Genomic DNA, 19,044 nt, shown 5'->3' on the forward strand with positions numbered 1-19,044 from the left:
TCATAGATAAGCTGCTATATAACGATTGCCACTTCAGATAGCTGTGAAATTAGGTGATTAACTAGTTGGTACTTAACCTTCTAATTTCTGTATAAGTCTAATTACATGAAATAGAAGTGGGGGTTTTGATTTTTTACTTTGCTTTTCTGTTTGGAGTGTCATTGTAACTACTGTATTGTAAATGACGGAAAATAATTGCACATGTTAAAAAAATAAATTGTGTTATATTAAAAAAATTTTTTAATTAAAAAAATAAAAAAAAATTTAAAAAGACTGTTGCCACCATTACCAATTGTCTAAAACACATCAGCCATTTTAATGTAGTAAGGTTTTATAATTCTCTAATCCCAAAAGGTTTCAACAATTTTTATCCCTTGTCCCCTGATCATTATAATTCCCTTGGCGTTCAGCATAACTGGCAGCTATAAAGAATTTAGAGCTAGGCTAAGTCTTCTGCAACAGCAGGTAAATAAAGCCTTTATTTTCAACTAGGGTTGATTCCAAATTCCCTAAAACTTCTAAAGTATTGGTCTATTGTATTAGCGTTGTTTGAATTCTAAAGTGAATTCATTCTATTTATTTTGAGGTACCATATTCCTAAAGATATTAAACTTAGAGAACATATTTCAATATAGTTACATGATCCATCACCTCATTTTCAATACAGAGAAGCATACTCTCTACCACCTAGTAAAACACTAGTCAATGCATCTTTCAAAAAGGTTTGCCACAAGATAACTTAAAATTGGAGCAAAGGAATACTTTCCTATTAAAAAAAAAAAACCCCACTGCACAGATGGCATCCGTCTTCCACATGGCTTTACACACTCGAAGCGGGAGGAGATGTGTCTCGCTATGAGGCGCAGAACACACATTTTTACCCCTGGTGAATTTACTCGCAAAACTCTGATTACAAGTGAAAATGAACTTGACACTTAAACAATGTACAAAACCTACCACACAATCAAATATGAATGACTCTTGAATAGGAAATCTGCTCTTTTCAATGGACAAATGGACCTTTTTGCTCCACAGGCACGTCCATGACAAAACCTTGGCTGCTCCTCTCTCCTTAGGAGAGGGTCACACACCCAACCCCCCAAAGCTGTGCTATCATTCCTGCTTTTAAAGATGAGGTCTATGTAAAATGGAAAGGCATGCCTCCTGGCTAATCTAAAACGACATTTTCGGGCAATCGAGAACCTCTCTCTCTGTTCAACAGCCAGGGAGAGAGCCGAATGAGGCAACACCTGACTCCTGTCCTCTTGAATAATTAATCTCATCACATCCTTTGAGTGTAGCCTTCCATCTGGCTGCATTTTATTTCAAGCCTCATGCTTTGTATCACAGTACCTGGAAGCCTCTCGAATCAAAGAGAACACACTACCATACACTCCTCTCAAGAACCCTGTTCAGATTTGCCTCCTCCAGACAAGATGACTGCAGTAAAGATACCGGGGTGGGGTGGGGTTTTTTTTTCCCCAATCTGAAAGGAATAAAGTGTGTTTATTTTTAGGTGCTCAGAAAGCTGTGAAAAGGAACTGAAAGCTGGGCAAATAGCAATGTTACCTCTTTAATCAGAGGAGGCTGCAGGAGGAGAGCATTTCACGACCGCCACTTGATGAACAAAACAGTGGCTGCCCCGAGATACTTAAGATATGCAAAGGAACACGGCAAAGTGGCGCAAAGAAAATTCTTTACATTCTCTGACAGCTCACGTCACGCAGTGGAAAAACACATAACCCAAGAGGAAGTGAATAAGCAGAATATTTAAACTCCAGAGACCTTTCCCTTGCTTAAATATAATTTTACAGACTATGCCTAATTTGCTTTATGTAATACTTTGAAAGTTTCTTTAAAACCTCGCTAACTGCTTGCATCTCAAGAGCGTGTTGCTATTTCAATGGTGTCAATATGTATTTCTTTCTTAAGCCAAAAGATAGAATATATTTTTTGCTGTGTCCTAAGAATGCTTTATTTCATTTAAATCAAAATACGGACACAAAGCAGTTACATAATGTCTGTTTCACTGTTAGGCAAAAAAAAAAAAAAAAAAAAAAAAAAGGTACAAGATGTAAATAACTTTTTTTAATTTTAGAACTTGCCTTTATGATCAATTCTCCATTGAGGATATAAAAAATGAGTTCAATGTATATTTTCCCTTGCCTTTACTGGAGCCTTGACGAGAAAGTTCCGTCCCTCATCCTGGACGTGGCCAATATTATCCTGCCCCTGATGGATCCGGGGGCAGTGAACACACAAGTGAGAACTGGCCAGCAGATCCATTTCTAACAGTATAACTGACTCTCAGGTTTTCAGTCTTATCTAAGCTTCCCCCCACCCCTTGTCATTTGGCCTTTGTAACTTCGCGTGTTTCTACCACAAAGTGCACAGGGAAAGAAAAAAGAAAAAACAAAAAAACACCCTGGTCCTTGTATTCTGCTTCACTATAGACTACCACCCCTGTCCAAACAGCTTGGCTCATCTTTTAGATCATCTGTGGATTTCAATCCCAGCTATCCCCATTGCTACTGAAAATAAAAAGCCTGCTTTCCCACCTTCCGGCCAAGTCAGAAATGACCTTGAGCCTAGCAGAACGTCATCGACATGAATATCAAGTACTATTTATCAAGTGTTAAGACTGTAATACAGCCAACGAGATTACACTATAGCTGTGCGGCGGCTAAAAGGATTTGGAATTTGGAGCCAGAAAAGCCGAGTCCCAGCTCTCCTACTCAACAGTCTAGAAGAACGTGGGCCAGTTGTGTCTTGTCCCACACTCGGCTTTCTCTACACTATCAAAGGAATTAATTACCACATCATATGGAATTGTCAATATGAAGGCAGATGATAGAATGTATGTAAAAAAACACAAATGCAAAAAAGATCAGCAGAAGCAGTTACTACGGTGGCCTCCACATAACTAATACGATTACTGGACGACTCTCTGGGCCAACTGGTGGCTAGACTAGCCGTCCAAGAGGAGGGGAGGAGCCCCGGGGCCTGGCCGACTCACTTCCCTCAGGCAATAGGGAATCAAAGTCCCTAAAGTCCTGCTGCCTTAGACCATCTTTTCAAATAAACATTCAAGTTTAAACATGGTTTGCCACAGAAACCCAACTGTGAAAGCCAAATACTGGCTTTTAAGCTTTAATGACCTCAGATCCAAATTCGTATCAGCAAATCAATGCATCTGGCTTGGGTAGCTTCGGGAGGGGGAGGTTTGGTTTTAATGTTCCAGGCTTTTATGACTTACCATTTTTAAAGACCTTTGACTTAAAATTCAAACATAAAAGCATTTGATGCAGTTCTGAAAAGATTATGCCAATAAGAAAGCAATAAACTAGATCATTCAAACTATTAAATTAGCAAACCTTTTTTTTTTCATTTCTATAGACTATGAAAATGACAACATGGATGGCCCCTAATCTTACTGCTTTACCGTCACTTGAAAAATGTCTCAAAAGAGAATATATCACCACTACCATCCCTGACATCGATATTATGAAAATAGTCACTACTCCCAAGTGCAGCTCCAAGATCAAATAATATCAATTTGAAAACTTCTGCTGGCTATAAAAAAAAATGCAGTCACCTCATTCATTTCCTTTGATACTTTTTTATAGATGTCAAAAATTGTCCCCAAAAGCCCTTACAGATTAAAAAAAAAAAAAGATATTAAATCTAAATTAAATTTGTGAATAATGAAAATTTTAACACTATTTTGATTTTTTAATAGTCTTTAGGACTCCTTGTACAATGAGTGTGTATATTAGGCTGATTTAATAGAACTTGGCACTTTATATGACTATTTTAGGGAAACATAAAAGTTTACAGTTATGTACTACTAAGAAACTGTACATCACAACCAGATTTTAATTGATGTCGATATCTTTAAACAATTCAATTCCAAATAAAATTATTCTTTTCTTTGGGAAATGTTCCCCTTCAATATATAATTTATAAGAATCCTATTATCAAATAATTATATAAATGAACCTCCCCCCCATAGCTCCAATCCCATGAAATCGACAGCTGGTTTAGAAACCTCTTCTACATAAATATCATACTCTTCATGAAATCGACAGTCTTTTCATGGAAAAAAATTAGAATATATGCTAAAATTAGAAAATGCAAAAGACTGTCTAATTTTCAATTTCAGAAAAGTGCAGCTTGAAATAAAGCAAAAAAAGAAAAAAATTATGTCTACTTATATTTAGGGTGGGCTTTTTCTTCCACATTATCACCATAACTTAGTAGAATTCTGTAATGACACCAAAAACTTGAACAAAAACAACATTCGTCTGCATGCCAAGATTTCCTTAAGAAGGGACCACTGTGTATAAGCCACCTGCCATCTTTTCGGTAACATAATCTTCTCGTGAGCACACACGTATCTTACTTTGAAAGTTCCAACGTGTGCATCCAACATAATGCAAAAAGAAGGATTAGTCTCCAAGAAAGCATCCTGGGTTGGCATTCTCTCCCCTTGAAGTCCCCTCTAACATTCTTCGTACAGTTCAGAGATGGTGCATGGACAAAATAGGACGTTGTTCTGCAAAATGGATTGTCATTCACACAGTGTGTCCAAGATTACCACAGCTGAGATTTCCCATCTCCAATTTAAAACACTGCTCTGAACAGTATTCAGAAGGGCTAGGGACACTGTTTCGATACAAAACTATCCTTTCTAGTTGATCTTGGTGACTGAAGTGGTATGATGAGGAATAGTAAATAACTGCTTTCGCTTCAACAATATATGTGTCATTCTCCCTTTTTTTCAGTTTATATCTGGTCTGTACTTTTTTTTTTAAAGGCAGTTTAGATTTTAAAAGTTCAATAAAAATGAATAACACAAAACATACTTCTATCACCATGAAATTTCTTGCATGTTTTTACTGCAAAAAATATATCCTCTTTCTTCACTGGATTTCCCTAAAAGACAAGAAAACATATATGCATATATGAGTCTATGTTATATTAACATCCCCATTCACACCCATGTCAGATCTCACATGGTATAGAGGTGAAATTCACCGATATCAAGGATATCAAACCTATTTCCAGGATTAAGTTTTAGAGAAAAACAGGAATGGTATTTGAGCTGACAAGGCCTCTGACATCAGCCAGACGTGGGCCCGAGTCCCAGCCCCGCCCTATACACTCTGTGTCACCCGGACTTCAGTCGGCTCATATAGAAAGTGGTCAGAATAGCCACAAGTCAAAGCTGCTTTTATTACCACATTTATTAAGCACATTATAGCTAACCAATAAATGTTAGTCACCTTCCCTTTCCTCTTCCCAGCTGGTGAAGATTTTAACAAAGGGAGAGAAGCAGGAGGATGTGTTCGTGTCAAATAGAAGCGGACTCCCTTCTGTGGGCTGGTCTTACTTTGATGTTGAAAGTATTTTCATGGCCCCTGTATTATCTACCCAAGTCTAGGCTACAGCATCATCCTGTCCTCTGCCAAATGTAGGATTACTTCAAATACTTGGGTGGGGGAAGGAGGGGCCATAATGGAGCCCTGAGCCGGCCCAGCCCAAGCTGACCACTCAAATGAAAGGGAGCACACAGGGAGAGACTGTGGTCAGCGACACTCAAGGCCATGGACTGCTTCATGGGGGTCTTCTGAGCCCTTTATTGTCTGTCTTAGGCCTTTAATAATATTTAGTCATGACTCAAACATCATTTGAGGGTGATTTATAGTGACATCTAACAACCGCTTTGTCATGTAACCCAAGGTACTCAGAGGCTGACCCCACCAGATTACCTAAAGAACAACCAAACATCATGTCCAGATAGACAGGTTCTCCCCCTTGGGAACTGAACAAACATTACAGATTCTCTCCCATTATTGCTGTGTGTGTGTGTGTGTGTGTGTGTGTGTACCTATAGTCATCTTTCAAAATGCCTCACACAGACTTCCGTGTGACTAACTTGGAAAGAACAGACAACATTTGAGGATGATGCATATATTTTCCTTTATGAGGAAGAACTCTTAACCACCTAGTGAATTTCAGGGGTCTTCAGGCTCATCTCAGGGACTGAACCAAGGGCATGTCATAACAAGTCAGTTCATTCTGAAAGTTCTGGACAGTCTCAGGTGAGATCAAACCAAGGTCTGCAGCTGAGAGGAGACGGGATTGAGGAGAAAGCTTAGGTATCACAGGAAAGGCTTGAAATCACCCTTCTGGGAAAAATGGACTAGACATTTCAGCAGACACATGCTGTGTCACCAAGAGAAATAACATCAGGCTCACTGCAGAGCTATGGCAGGCAATTCTGCACAAAGGCTCCAAAGTGAGTCTGTTCTGTCAAACTACTCACTCCCCTCCCCCAGACTCACTGTGTGACCCTGAACAAGTACTTCTCAGCACCCTTCTCTTCTCGTGTGGAAAATAGGGTACCAATAGTGCTTACCCTATAGGACTACTGTTAGTAGAAAGAGCATATAGAGTTTTTAGCTGGCACGTAACAGATGTTGGGGCTTTTTCGGATACAGGTAAAGTGCTGGACAACATCATGCACAGCATACGGGCTTTCCTTTGATGTGCAAGAAAGCTTTTCTTCTCTTACTTACACAAAGTGGTAGAAAAGAATGGAACATGGTAGCGCAGTGGGAGTTCCCAGCATCTGTACAAAACTCAGGCACTGGCGTGAGGGGAGGCCCCTCCCCTTTGTCCCAGATGTAGAGAGCAATCTGTCAGGACAGGAGACGGCTATAAATGAAGGAACTCAGCCAACCCCACCATGACTGTTAGAAGGCACGAAATATCCCAAGGGAAAGCAGACGGCCCCTTCTAGAGAGCATTTAGACTGAACCATATCAATCTGTCAATATCCAACAGATTTTTTTTACTTATAAAAATAGTAATCTCAGATGAATCAATCTAATCTTTTCTTGACAAGAATCCATGTTCTGACCTCCAAACAATCCCAAAGTTGTCATAAGCCACTGCAAGGAAGCTGTTTTGGGGTTTCTCAGACATTGCTGTGAAAGATGAAAGAAAATATTACTGGGAGTCTAGCTTTCTGCAGGATGGCAATTACATACCTTTAACTAACCAACTTGTTGAAAACATCTAAAACTGTTGGAGAAAATCTCTTCAAAATAATTTTAAATGGATTGCTAAATTGCCACAAAAGGATGGAACCTGTGAGGACAAAAATGCAAAAGGAAGAGCCTGGAAAAGGGCAACGGGTAATTTTCCTCAGTAGGTGGAGGGCTCTGGTAGTGCCGGTAGGAGGAAAAGAAAGACTATGATGCGCCCGACGAGGGAGGGACCTAAGAGCAAGCCCCACCACAGAGCTAGGACTCGGGAGCTGGATGGAGGGGAAAAATCATCTCTAAGTCTCCTTTGAGATTTTGTAATCAAATCCCAAGCCTCCCTAATTTCTGCCTCCAGTGTGGTCCAAAACACTTCAAACGGGTGCCTAGTGGCTCAGTCAGTTAAGCATTGGACTTCGGCTCAGGTCATGATCTCATGGTTTGTGAGTCTGAGCCAGGTTCTGTGCTGACAGCTCGGAGCTTGGCGCCTGCTTTGGATTATGAGTCTCCCCCTCTCTCTCTGACCCTCCCATCCTCATGCTGTCTCTCTCTCTCTCTCTCTCTCTCTCTCTCAATAATAAAAATAAATATTAAAAAAATATTTAAAAAAAACACTTCAAACAGTAATTTACAGTGGCCCCAAGTCAGTATAACCCTCTAGCAGCAGGAAAAGCAAATGCAAATCCTTCCTGGGGAACCCATGCTCATAATGTAGGACTCAGAGGGTTACCACAGATACAGTTCCAAGCAAGATGGCTCAGAGAAAAATCATAAAAATGCACAAGGACATGAGCTAATGATCAAGAGCCAGGAGACCAAACTTAATCAGACCAAAAAGACTGCAGGTCTTGGAATTATCAAAAACAAATTATAAAATTACTATGTGAAATATAGTTTCATAGAGAAGTAAACACTTTCACACTTAAGCAAAAAATGTGTTTAAAGGTTATATAAAATAAGCAAATTTGAAAAAGAAATTTCTAAAACTTTTAAAAATAAAACCAATTACAATGAAAAATGTAATGGTTAGAATAAATAGCATATTAAACACAGGAGAATAAAAAATTAGGGAACTAGGGGCACCTGGGTGCCTCAGTAAATTAAGTTATGCCTTCGGCTCAGGTCATGATCTCATGGCTCGTGGGTTCAAGCTGGCTTCGGGCTCTGTGCTGACAGTGCAAAACCTGCTTGGGATGCTCTCTCTCCTCTTTCCTCTTTCTGCCCCTACCCTGCTTGTGCTCCCTCGCTTGCTCTCTCTCACTCTTTCTCTCTCCCTCTCTCTATCAAAATAAATAAATAAACTTTAAAAAAAATTAGGGAACTAAAAGATGAAGGTCCCCAAATTATCTGAAATAGCACAACAGAAACCAAAGTGGGAAATGTAAGAGAAAAGTTCAGAGAGCTAGCTCAGATCCAGGAGAAGATAACAGAGAGAATGGGGATGAGAACATACTTGAAAAGACAATGGCTGAGAATTTCCAAAATTATGTAAGGGTCAATGAATCTCAAGCAGGATTTTTTTAAGTCTACATCTAGATATCTCCTAGTGAAGTTGCAGAACACCAAAGACAAAGAAAGAAACAATCTTGAAAGCAAGCAAAGAGAATGAGAGATTACCTACAAAGAAGCCCTAGACTGATGTTTATTTCCTAGTCAATTACCAGAACATAGTGCCATGACCCCACTGTGACTGAAGAAAATGACAGACAACCTACAACTGTAAACACACGGTAACTATGTTTCAGGAACAAAGCTGACAGTAACCTTTTGTTCTTTTGTTGTTGCTGTTGTTAAGTAGGTTTCACACCCAGTGTGGAGACCAACTCCAGGCTTGAACTCACAACCCTGGGATCAAGACCTGTGCTGAGGTCAAGAGTCAGATGCCACTGAACCACCCAGGTGCCCCAATACTAATGTTTTTAAAGGGAAAAAATGAGAATTTATTACCTCACTATTGGAAATTCTAAAGGATATGCTTCAGGAAAAATAAAACTGATCCCAGTAAATACATGGTTCAGCTAATACAAATGTTAACTACATAAAGATAATATTTAAGTTGACGGATTTAAAAAATACTAGACAACAAAAAATATATAAATCACAATGGGGGTAATCAGAGTTAAATTATTCTAAGTCCCTTGAATTTTTTTATGTGATAAATTAATTAGCCATTGTTAAGAATGCATGTTAAAATATTTAAATTAACCAGTAATTTTTTTGGTGGGGGTGCATCTGGGTGGCTCAGTAAATTAAGTGTCCAACCTCGACTCAGGTCATGATACCGCGGTTCATGGGTTCAAGCCTCACATCAGGCTCTGTGCTGACAGCTCAGAACCTGGAGCCTGCTTCATATTCTATCTCCCTTTTTCTACTCCTATCCCACTCATGCTGTCTCTCATAAGTAAATAAATGTTAAAAAAAAATTTTTAAATTAAACAGTAAGTTACAGATATAGAGACTGAACTTCCAAAATAGCAGAGAAGGGGGAAATGCGGGGGCTGGGCGGGGAACAATCTATATGGGAAGTAAGGACATTTTTTTTAAATGTTTGTTTATTTTTGAGAGAGTGCATGCACAGTCAGGCAAGGGGCAGAGACAGAGAGGGACAGAGGACCCAAAGCAGGCTCTGAACTGACAGCACAGAGCCTGATATGGGGTTCAAACTCACGAACTGTGAGAACATGACCTGAACTGAAGTCAGACACTTAACTGAGCCACCCCGCTGCCCTAGAAAGTAAGGGACTTTTTAAAAAGAACCATATAAAATTAGGGGTAAGGGATAAAATGAAGTGTCAGGAATCAATTCAAATATAATGGTAATCATGTTCAGTGTAAATGTAAATTTGGTATCCGGCTTAAAGACAAAGATTGGCAAACTGGGAGAGAAAAAAAAAATAATGTCTTTTTTAAGAGAAGTGCATCTATGCTCAACATAGAGCCTGCTTAAGATTATCTCTCTCCCTCTACCCCTGTTCATCCCACATGCATACATTCCCTCCCCCCCCCTCAATCAATGAATAAGGACACAAAGGGGTTGTAAGAAAAAGATGAGAGATAATTATGAAGCAAACACCAAAAGAAAGCTGGTAAGGAAATATTCATAACATTAAATACACATTTAATACACATTAGGGCAAAGAGCATCACAAGAGATAAAGATAAATTCCTAAGAAGACGTAATGATTGTGAGCCTATAAGCATTTCGTTAACAGAGGCTCAGTATAACAGGCAAGAGCTGACAGTTACAAGAAGAGACACTGTCAAATCCACCATAATTATAGAAGATTTTCCCATTCCTCCCTTAATAAGTGATAGATCAAGCAGACAAAAGTAGATGGAAGGAAAGGGAAAGGAAGGAAGATTAACCTATTAGATTAAATCTACTTCCCCTTTAATCTAATAAAGAGAATATTATACCCCCCCCAAATTATAGCATATAGATCTTTTACTCCATTTATGAAAAGTGAACATGAACCAGGCAATAAAGCAAACTTGAAAATATTTCTATAGACCACAGTAATACTAAGTTAGAAATCAAGAAGAAAACACAGTAATAACACACACTGATATGTTGGGTCATAATGGAAAATGTATTTTTTAAAGTGGGTCACAGTCAAAAATCAATAGTTGAAAGGCCTCTGCTCTAGGGAAACCCCTGCAGATGATCGTCATGACACACGTCCAAAATACTCCTAGAAGTAATGATTATGACAGCAGCAGAAAAGCCATGACAATCCAGAAGCCCAGCACCAGGAGAATGGATAAGTAAACTGATACAGCCCTAGGAGAGATTACTGCAGGAAGTGAAAATAAGTCCATTAGGGCTGTACATGGCCACATGGATGAGCTTCGAGTTAGAACAATACTCATGGTACAATTCAGTTTATATGATATCCAGAACACAAAACTGCATAATATGGGGGCACCTGTGTGGCTCAGTCAGTTAAGTGGCCGACGTCGGCTCAGGTCATGATCTCACGGCTCATGAGTTCCAGCCCCTCATCAGACTCTGTGCTGACAGCTAGCTCAGAGCCTGGAGCCTGCTTCGGATTCTGTGTCTCCCTCTCTCCCTGCCCCTCCCCCTCTCACACTCCATCTCTCTCTCTCTCTCTCAAAAATAAACATTTTTAAAAACCTGCATAATATGTTATTCAGAGATACGGTCATATGATATATACACTATGAGAAAAGGAATAGAGAATTCAAAGGAAGCGTTTAAGTGAGAATCAAGGGGACACAGGAAAGTCCCATTCAGGTGGTCTCAAAGCCACTAATGATGTTCTAGCTCTTACGCCAGGTGGTGGTGGGCTTTTAGCCACTGACTGATCTTCACACCCTTCACATCAGTTCGAAATATTTTCTGTGTGTATTTAATTTTTAATAGATTCCTGAACCTGGGTGTCTATACCAAAGCTGACGTTTCATTAAAAATATCTAGGCAGGCCTGCGCTTTTAATTAGTCGTTCTTTCCTTTCTGTGGAAGTGAAGAATGACTTTTTTACATGTATATTTCTCCTCAAATAGGCTATTTCATCACCTTCAAACACCTAAGAAGGCAAGGTCTTGTGAGTGCCCTTACTTGCTCCCGGCAGCTGGCCAGCAGCGCGTGTCCAGACTGACCCCACTGGACACAGATTCCTGCAGAGTGCAGGGCGGGGCTGCTTTAGGCAGTGAGGTTTGCCTGTGGATGAAACCCACAAAGAAACCTTCTTAACAATGATTCGGGGACAATTAATGACAGGACACCTGCCTCTAGGATGACTGGTCCCAGATGTCCACTAGACGCCGGGGATGCCGGCGTCCCGGCTGGCATGCCACAGCTGCCTGCTTGGGACAACTGGCTCGATTCTGCCCCAGGGGGCCAAGCACAGAGACATGACCTCGGCATGCATACTTCCAAAGCACCGAAGAACAAAGATACTTTAATGACATTTGTGCCTGCTGTTAGAAATCCACCTCTGCCCTCATCCACCTAGCTTTAAAAAAAATATCAAGGGGTGCCCGGGTGGCTCGGTCAGTTAAGCAGCTGACTTCAGCTCAGGTCATGATCTTGTGGTCTGTGAGTTCGAGCTCCATGTCAGACTGTGCTGACAGCTCAGGGCCTGGAGCCTGCTTCGGATTCTGTGTCTCCCTCTTTCTCTGCCCTCCCCTGCTCGTGCGCTGTCTCTCAAAAATACATAAATGTTAAAAACAGAAAATCAAGAATCACAGATGCAACTTTTTTCACTGTTCCTTCTCCACCTACATGATAAAAGTGAATCTAAAGACAAAGACCTAATTTGCTGGAGAAGAATTACCTTGTGGGGGAGAAAATGTGCAGATGCTTTGGGAAGGGATACACTGGTAGGGAACAAAAAACACCTTTTATATCAAAACATGTGAATTCTCAGTTACTACGACTTTTAAAAAAGAAAACAAGACAAGACGTACCTCATGTTTTAAATCTATTGTAAAGTCGGATTTCAGAGATTCACTCCTCAACCTCTTGGTAAGCCTGGAAAATAGATACAATTTGAGGGGGTTTTTTTTCATCAGAAGAAGCATCAACAAGAATAATACATTCTCAAGACCTTCTAATGTTTGAAAACAGATAAAAGTACATACTGTAACATAAAATTAAAAGAGCTTCACATTTCCTTGAGGGAAAGCACTTGTGAAAATGGAATTATTTGTTGGCCAGGAAATGAATGCAAGCCTTCTTGCAAATGGAACATTCATTGTTTCAACATCTGGCAAATAATGTGAAATACAAAAGGCTAAATTAAATGCCTTAAAAACAAAGCCACAAAGTTTGTTGATTCCTGATAATCTTTACACCAAATACTAACAGAGTAAGAAGTCAGAAAAAGAAAAGACTTGCATGAGAGAGAAACAAAAGCTGCTACTTTTCCGTCTTCTTTTAATAACCCAAAGGAACTACAGTTTGTGGAGTTTGTAGGAGGAGAGAGAATGTGGTTTCAGGAAAGAAAGAAAAAAAACACTTCAGGTCCTTTTCTTCCTTAAAGAAATGTTCAGTGGCTCCTTTCAGTGCAGAGGAGAACATCACCATGCCCAGCTTCTTAGCACTGACCCACTGTGCCCACAGCGCCCACCTGCCCATCTTCTCTCCTGCCAAACATCTGCCTGGCACACCCACACCCAAAGTTGACCTGGCAAACTGTTGTTCAAGATCAAGCTCAAGGGTACTTTCTCCAGAACTTAGCCAGACTTGTCTAGCAGCACAAATGGAAACTTCCTTTGCTCCCAGGACAGGAAGGAAGCTCCATTAGTTTTATCACATGTGCTACATCCAGTTGTGCAAGAGTCCCCTTCCGTGCTACGGTTTCTTGCATTACCAACGCCGCGCGCGCCCCCCCCACCCACGTGCCTGGCCAAAAGGAGCATCAGTGACTGCCTGGATGGATGAGGTCAAGATATGCTTTGATTGCAAGCTCAGTGAGGTAGAATTACGTGCTTACCCAGACCACTGAAATGCATACGGTTCTGTGTTTGCAACAGGGCTAGAAACTAGACCATCAGTTTCAATTACAACCCCCCAACACATATTTTAACTGCAGAGAAATAATAGTGATTTTTAAAGGAAAAGTAGTAATAAGTGTCAAAAGTCGTTACTGAGTTTTCAGCCTCACTGAACCACAGAGATTTCTTTAGAAATTTCCTTCTAATTAGAGAAAGGACAAAGAAGGACATGGGTTATAATTTGTGTGTAGTATTAAAGCATTTGCCTCAAGGTGGGTAGGAATGCAGCTCGGCAGCAGGGAGCTCCAAAGACAGCCATGGAATCTCGGTCACATTCCTTCACATGGACTTGTCAGCAGGAGCAGGCAAGGACACGCACAAAGACCGCATTCTCAGATAGGCTCCCGATAGGTAGGAAGAGAAAAAACACCTGCCCTGGCATGGAATCCTGTCCAGTTCGATTTCTGCTCAGTTTGAGCCAGTTTTTAACTTTGGAATCTGGACTCCTGCCAAGTGCCTCCAAGATATGATCAGATCACATTCAGACTCTGAAGGCAGAAAAAGTCACCCCTGGGCTTACTGTCAAGGGACACAGAATTGTGATGGGAACCAAATGGCACGTGACATCCACTGTCAGATGGCCATGCATGACATGCCGCTTCTTACTAGACTTTAAATGCCTCCGACTTGTTGCCCTCAACATGCTCTCTTCTTTTTTGACTTCTTAAGTTTCTTTCGCATTCCATTCTTGAAAATCTGTATTTGGGAGGGAAATCTCAAAGAGGCAAAACTTGAAGACCACTGACAAAATTTCCTTTAAGATGGACACGGAGTAATTTGAGGACAAACAGACATGTATACTGACATTTTTTAAGTTTATTTATTTGTTTTGAGAGAGAGAGCATGAGCAGGGGAGCGGCAGAGAGAGAGGGAGAAGAGAGAATCACAAACAGGCTCAGCAATGACAAGACTGTGACCAGAGTCAAAACCAAGAGTCGGATGCTCAACCTACTGAGCCACCCATGTGCCCTGGATGCTGACAGTCTTAAGTGGCCATGCCTCGCAGCCCATGGACTTCACCATCACCTTAAGGGAGGGTTATTTCAACATCACAAACTTCATGTCAATGGGTCAACCTCACTGACACCCTGAGCCTAAGTCAATTACCTTGAAAATGTGGTCAAGTTCTAAAAGTGTGCAGGGCATTCACCTAATTTAAAAGGCAAGTCCTAAATGTGGGAACTAGGCTTTACTTTCCTATACAACAAGACAGGGTATTCCAAATGCTAATTTCAGTAAGCAACAATGCCAGAAAAAAACAGTTGAGGGCAGAAATTCCAATTACTTAGATAAAATATTTCCTCATTAAATACTCAGTTCCTGGAACACATGACATTTGATATTCAGCCTGCCTATTTTTAGAAGGCATTAAGTCATGTCCCAATTATACAGCTCTAAGACACAAGCATCCAGACTAGAAACTTGCAACAGACAGAGGGCCTCTTCACCTCCATATTAGGAAAAGTTCCTAGCTGACTTTTACAGTCCCATTTATAAGCTAGTCAAAAGAGCAAACTATTGAAGGAAATCTAGACAAGTTTTTTTTAATGTTTTTGGTTTTGGCGTTTGTTGTTTTTTGGTTTTTGGTTTTTTTTTGAGAGACAGAGAGAGACAGTACTTGCAGGGGAGGGTCAGAGAAAGAGGGAGATTCCAAAGCAGGCTCTAGTCTCAGAGCTGTCAGCACAGAGCCTGATGTGGGGCTCGAACCCACAAACTGTGAGATCATGACCTGAGCCGAAGCCGGATGCTCAACCGACTGAGCCACCCAGGTGCCCCATAGACAAGTTTTACTGGTGGAAAACCAACAGAAAAAACCAGTAATAGTGTTCTGTAAAAACAACTATTTGAAGAGATCATCTTATTGTAAATGTCTCCAAAAGTGCAAGTACTTTTTTACTGATGCTTTTTTAGAAGATCACACAGAGGGATCACCAGGAAATAAATGTTAGGCAATGTTAATCCAAAACTTATTACTGTGGGATTGCTAGGGCAAATGTTTTTGGTGCAAAATAGTCTAAAAAAGTGTGTGTCGTAAAATGTTTTTAAGTAACCAGTTTTTCCAGGGACTTGAGTAGGAGAATACTTAGGTAACTGTAAACAGTTGCCCTACCTACTGAGTGGGCCATAAAGTCAAGAAAAGAAGACAAAGTTGGGGGAGGAGGTGCCTGGGTGGCTGAAGCCTGCTTCAGATTCTGTGTCTCCCTCTGCCTCTCCCCTGCTCTCTTTCTCTTTCTCTCTCTCTCCCAAAAATAAATAAGCCTTAAAATTAAAATAAAATTTTAAAAAAGGAGACTGCTGTAGGGGGTGCTGTTGATTGCCTACACAATATAGGAGCTTCCTCTTCTTCCTAAGAGACTTCTAATTTTGATTAAATTAATGAGTCCTACAAATGGGCTCCAGGGTCAGAATTAGGGTACACCAGTACTTGTCCCTCTCTTGGGGGACTTGGTTCTCTAAGAAACAGAAGACAAATAGACTGATGAAAGGCTTCTAACTCCCAAGTCAGAGAAACCACAGCCACCAGAAGGTGGCCCCCACAATTCCAGGCTCTGAAGCCATGTACCGAGGGTGAGGACAGACCAGAGGAAGGCTATGCCAGGGCCAAGAATCCCGAAGCCACAGGGAACAGCTGCAGGGCTGGAATGTGCCGTTCATGGCTCTACAGCATCCAGACCGAACACAGGAGGCCAAACTGGGCCCAAACACAGGGCTGCGGGTCACAGTGGGAGAGAGCATCCTGGGGTCTTCAGCTGCAGCAGACCCAAGCTTAATGAATTTGAGAATAAAGATGATCCTGGGCCACTGAAACAGAATATTCTCCCCTCCCCCCTGCGGAGAGCAGAGCCAGGCAAACCAGTGCTGGGTGGGAAGGAAAGGACAACTCTGTTCTTGTTCCCCCTCCCCTCCTGCCCAGCCCTTCCAAGAATGGGGCAGGGAAAATGTATGAGCCCTCCCAGGCATGCCTGGCACAGGCTGGGGGCAGGGCGTCCTCGCCCGGTAGTCTTGGGATGGGTCTGTGGGACACACATTTTAGTTAGAGACAACAGAATCCACTCTGGCCAGTATAGGCACAAAGTGCATCTATTAATGCATAGAGTCGGCCGACAGAATTACTGGACAGTCTGAATGGAGAGACTCTAGGCTGAGATTCCAAGAACAACCTCCAGATTTATACTACAGAAATGGGCCGTCAAGGAGCTGTGGCCTCTGCCACCATCAGGAAGCTCCTACATCAGGAAGCTACTGTCTCAGCTGCCAGCCAGGACTCCTCCCCTATCATGACCCCTCAAGCCAAATGTACCACCATGTACTGTCCCCTCCCCCGTAGAACTGAGTGCATCTGCCTAGTGGAGCCCACCTCCCTTGGCTGCTCTCTAGTGGCAAGAAAGGCTATACGACATGGAAGTTTTGTTGTTACTGTCCTTTTCTGGATTCTACACTGGGAGGGAGGGTCTTACACTGTAACAAAACAAAACAAACACTTTCAAATGTCAAGGGAGTAGTCAACAAGTGTTGGCCAGCCACAAATGAGAAGGTACCACCACCATGTCTACCTAGCCCACATCCACAACAGGCTCAAAAGTTTTCAGAGACTCTAAACCCTAGAAACAACGCACCCAATATGAGAAAACAGAAACTCTTTATCTTTGAAGATACAAAGACCACATCCACTTTATCAACTTTCTCTTCCCTAAAGAACAAAAACACATAAGAATTAATCTGGAGCGTTCGAATTAAAAGCATGTCAACAATCATAGCTCTCCTGAATTACAACTTAATTTTATCTTTTCTTTTCACATTGAAAAAAAGCACTATTGTGATTATACACACAAAGATCGAGGACTGAACAGCTTTAGAGCCTCTGATTAAGTGTCCCTCTTGCCTGGCCCATGTTTAAACGTGTATACCCACGCACTTTATTTGTCATCAGCTCCCACCCCTGGACATATTACGGATTCATTTTCTTACTGACAATCAAAATCATATGCGTAGCTAACTAGATCCATTAATAATAGTAATAACCCTTCTGGATGGAGAGTTCTCAGAGTTCTTATGTGCCCTCCCTTAGTCCCACAATTTATTATTTACCTCATTTTGCAGGTGAGGAAGAGGAAATAAGGAAGGGATGAGTACTCAGTCTGAGGGGATTAGTAAGTGACAGAGCAGAAGCAAGAACCTCAAGGGCCTCAGGCTCCGTGTCTTCCCTCCCCACCACACATCGCCTCCGGCCGCAAAACTCACTTGAGATCCATCAGTTACAGTACTCCGTGAAACAGAAGCTGATTCGCGCGCACACACACACACACACACACACACACACACAGTCTAATAAATTCTTACTTGTTTACGAGTGGCATACTAAGAGCCCAGCCAGCAGCAAAGTCTGGATATTTAAAAATGGTAGGATTTTCAGAAAAGGCATAATGGTGAATTATTGTAGACTCTTCATCGTGTAATGCTTTTCCTAAAAACCATTCCTGTCAAATAAAGACATAAAATGTCATTTCTTAAAAAGCCATTTCATGTACGACCAAAACCAAAGTCATATCATTAATTTTAGTTAATTAAATACTCTGGATGGTAGAGAATTAGCACAGGTTATTACTCTCGAAAGCATTTTAACAAAAACGCATTCTATGATAAGGATGGTGGCATAAGCTTCACAAAGAGAGTGGCTTAGTACATTAACAGGATCAACGAAATGTTAGTTGTCTTTATGTCATAAACATATAAAAGTGGTATTTTATAGAAAAGTCTACATCAAAATACTATTAAGGCAAAGAAAACAGTGTTCCTTTATGCCATACTGATATCTGCAATGGAGGATCTGAAAAATTCCTTCCAGAATCAGAGCCTGTTTTATTCATTTATTCATTCGTTCAATTAACATTTAACATCTATCCCACACCACATGGGTTTGCAGTTGATACAAGGGTGGACACACAGAAAACAAGTCAATAAAGCAGGTTCAGGTGGTGACTGCAATGTGCTATGATGTGCCCAGAGTGCCCAGGGACTTCCCTGCAAAGACAGGAACCTCTCATGAGCTAACATCTGAACTGAGAGTAAATAATACCAAGGGGCCAGCTATGCACACCCTGGGGGACATCCCTCAAGGCAGTTAATACAGAGTCCAAAGGGAAGAACAAGCTTGATACATTAGATAAAACAGGAAGTCCAATGTGGCAGGAATATAGTGGGTATGGGGAGCTATGGTATGAAAGACACAGTCGGGGGACAGCAGAGCGTGCATTTTAGACGCCCATGGAAAGTAACGCAGACTTTACTCAAAGTGCAGGAGAAGACTTGCACTTCTGGCCAGAAGAGAATAGCTGGATCAGACCTGCTCTCCCCCTGAGAGCAAGTAGTAAAGCTGAAGAAAATACTTAAACCACATAATCGAGGGCATCAGAAAACAAAGTAGATGAGGGCAAATAACCGAGAAAGAAGGGAAGCCCATCCATGGGAACCCCAA

The 19,044-nt window shown here is 41.2% G+C and overlaps 1 protein-coding gene across 1 annotated transcript in view; it reads right to left on the reverse strand.

Moving 5' to 3' along the window:
* B3GLCT (beta 3-glucosyltransferase) overlaps positions 1-19,044 on the reverse strand; it is a 93,656-nt gene that overhangs the window by 39,410 nt on the left and 35,202 nt on the right. The window contains exons 7-10 of the mRNA XM_029938477.1: positions 17,910-18,046; positions 12,480-12,543; positions 6,582-6,701; positions 4,866-4,935 (exon numbers count right to left, since the gene is read on the reverse strand). Coding sequence (XP_029794337.1) covers positions 4,866-4,935; positions 6,582-6,701; positions 12,480-12,543; positions 17,910-18,046 — 391 coding nt within the window. The remainder of the gene's footprint in view (positions 1-4,865; positions 4,936-6,581; positions 6,702-12,479; positions 12,544-17,909; positions 18,047-19,044) is intronic.

This window comes from Suricata suricatta, chromosome 4, assembly GCF_006229205.1.
Source record: "Suricata suricatta isolate VVHF042 chromosome 4, meerkat_22Aug2017_6uvM2_HiC, whole genome shotgun sequence".
NCBI classification, from domain to species: Eukaryota; Metazoa; Chordata; class Mammalia; order Carnivora; family Herpestidae; genus Suricata; species Suricata suricatta.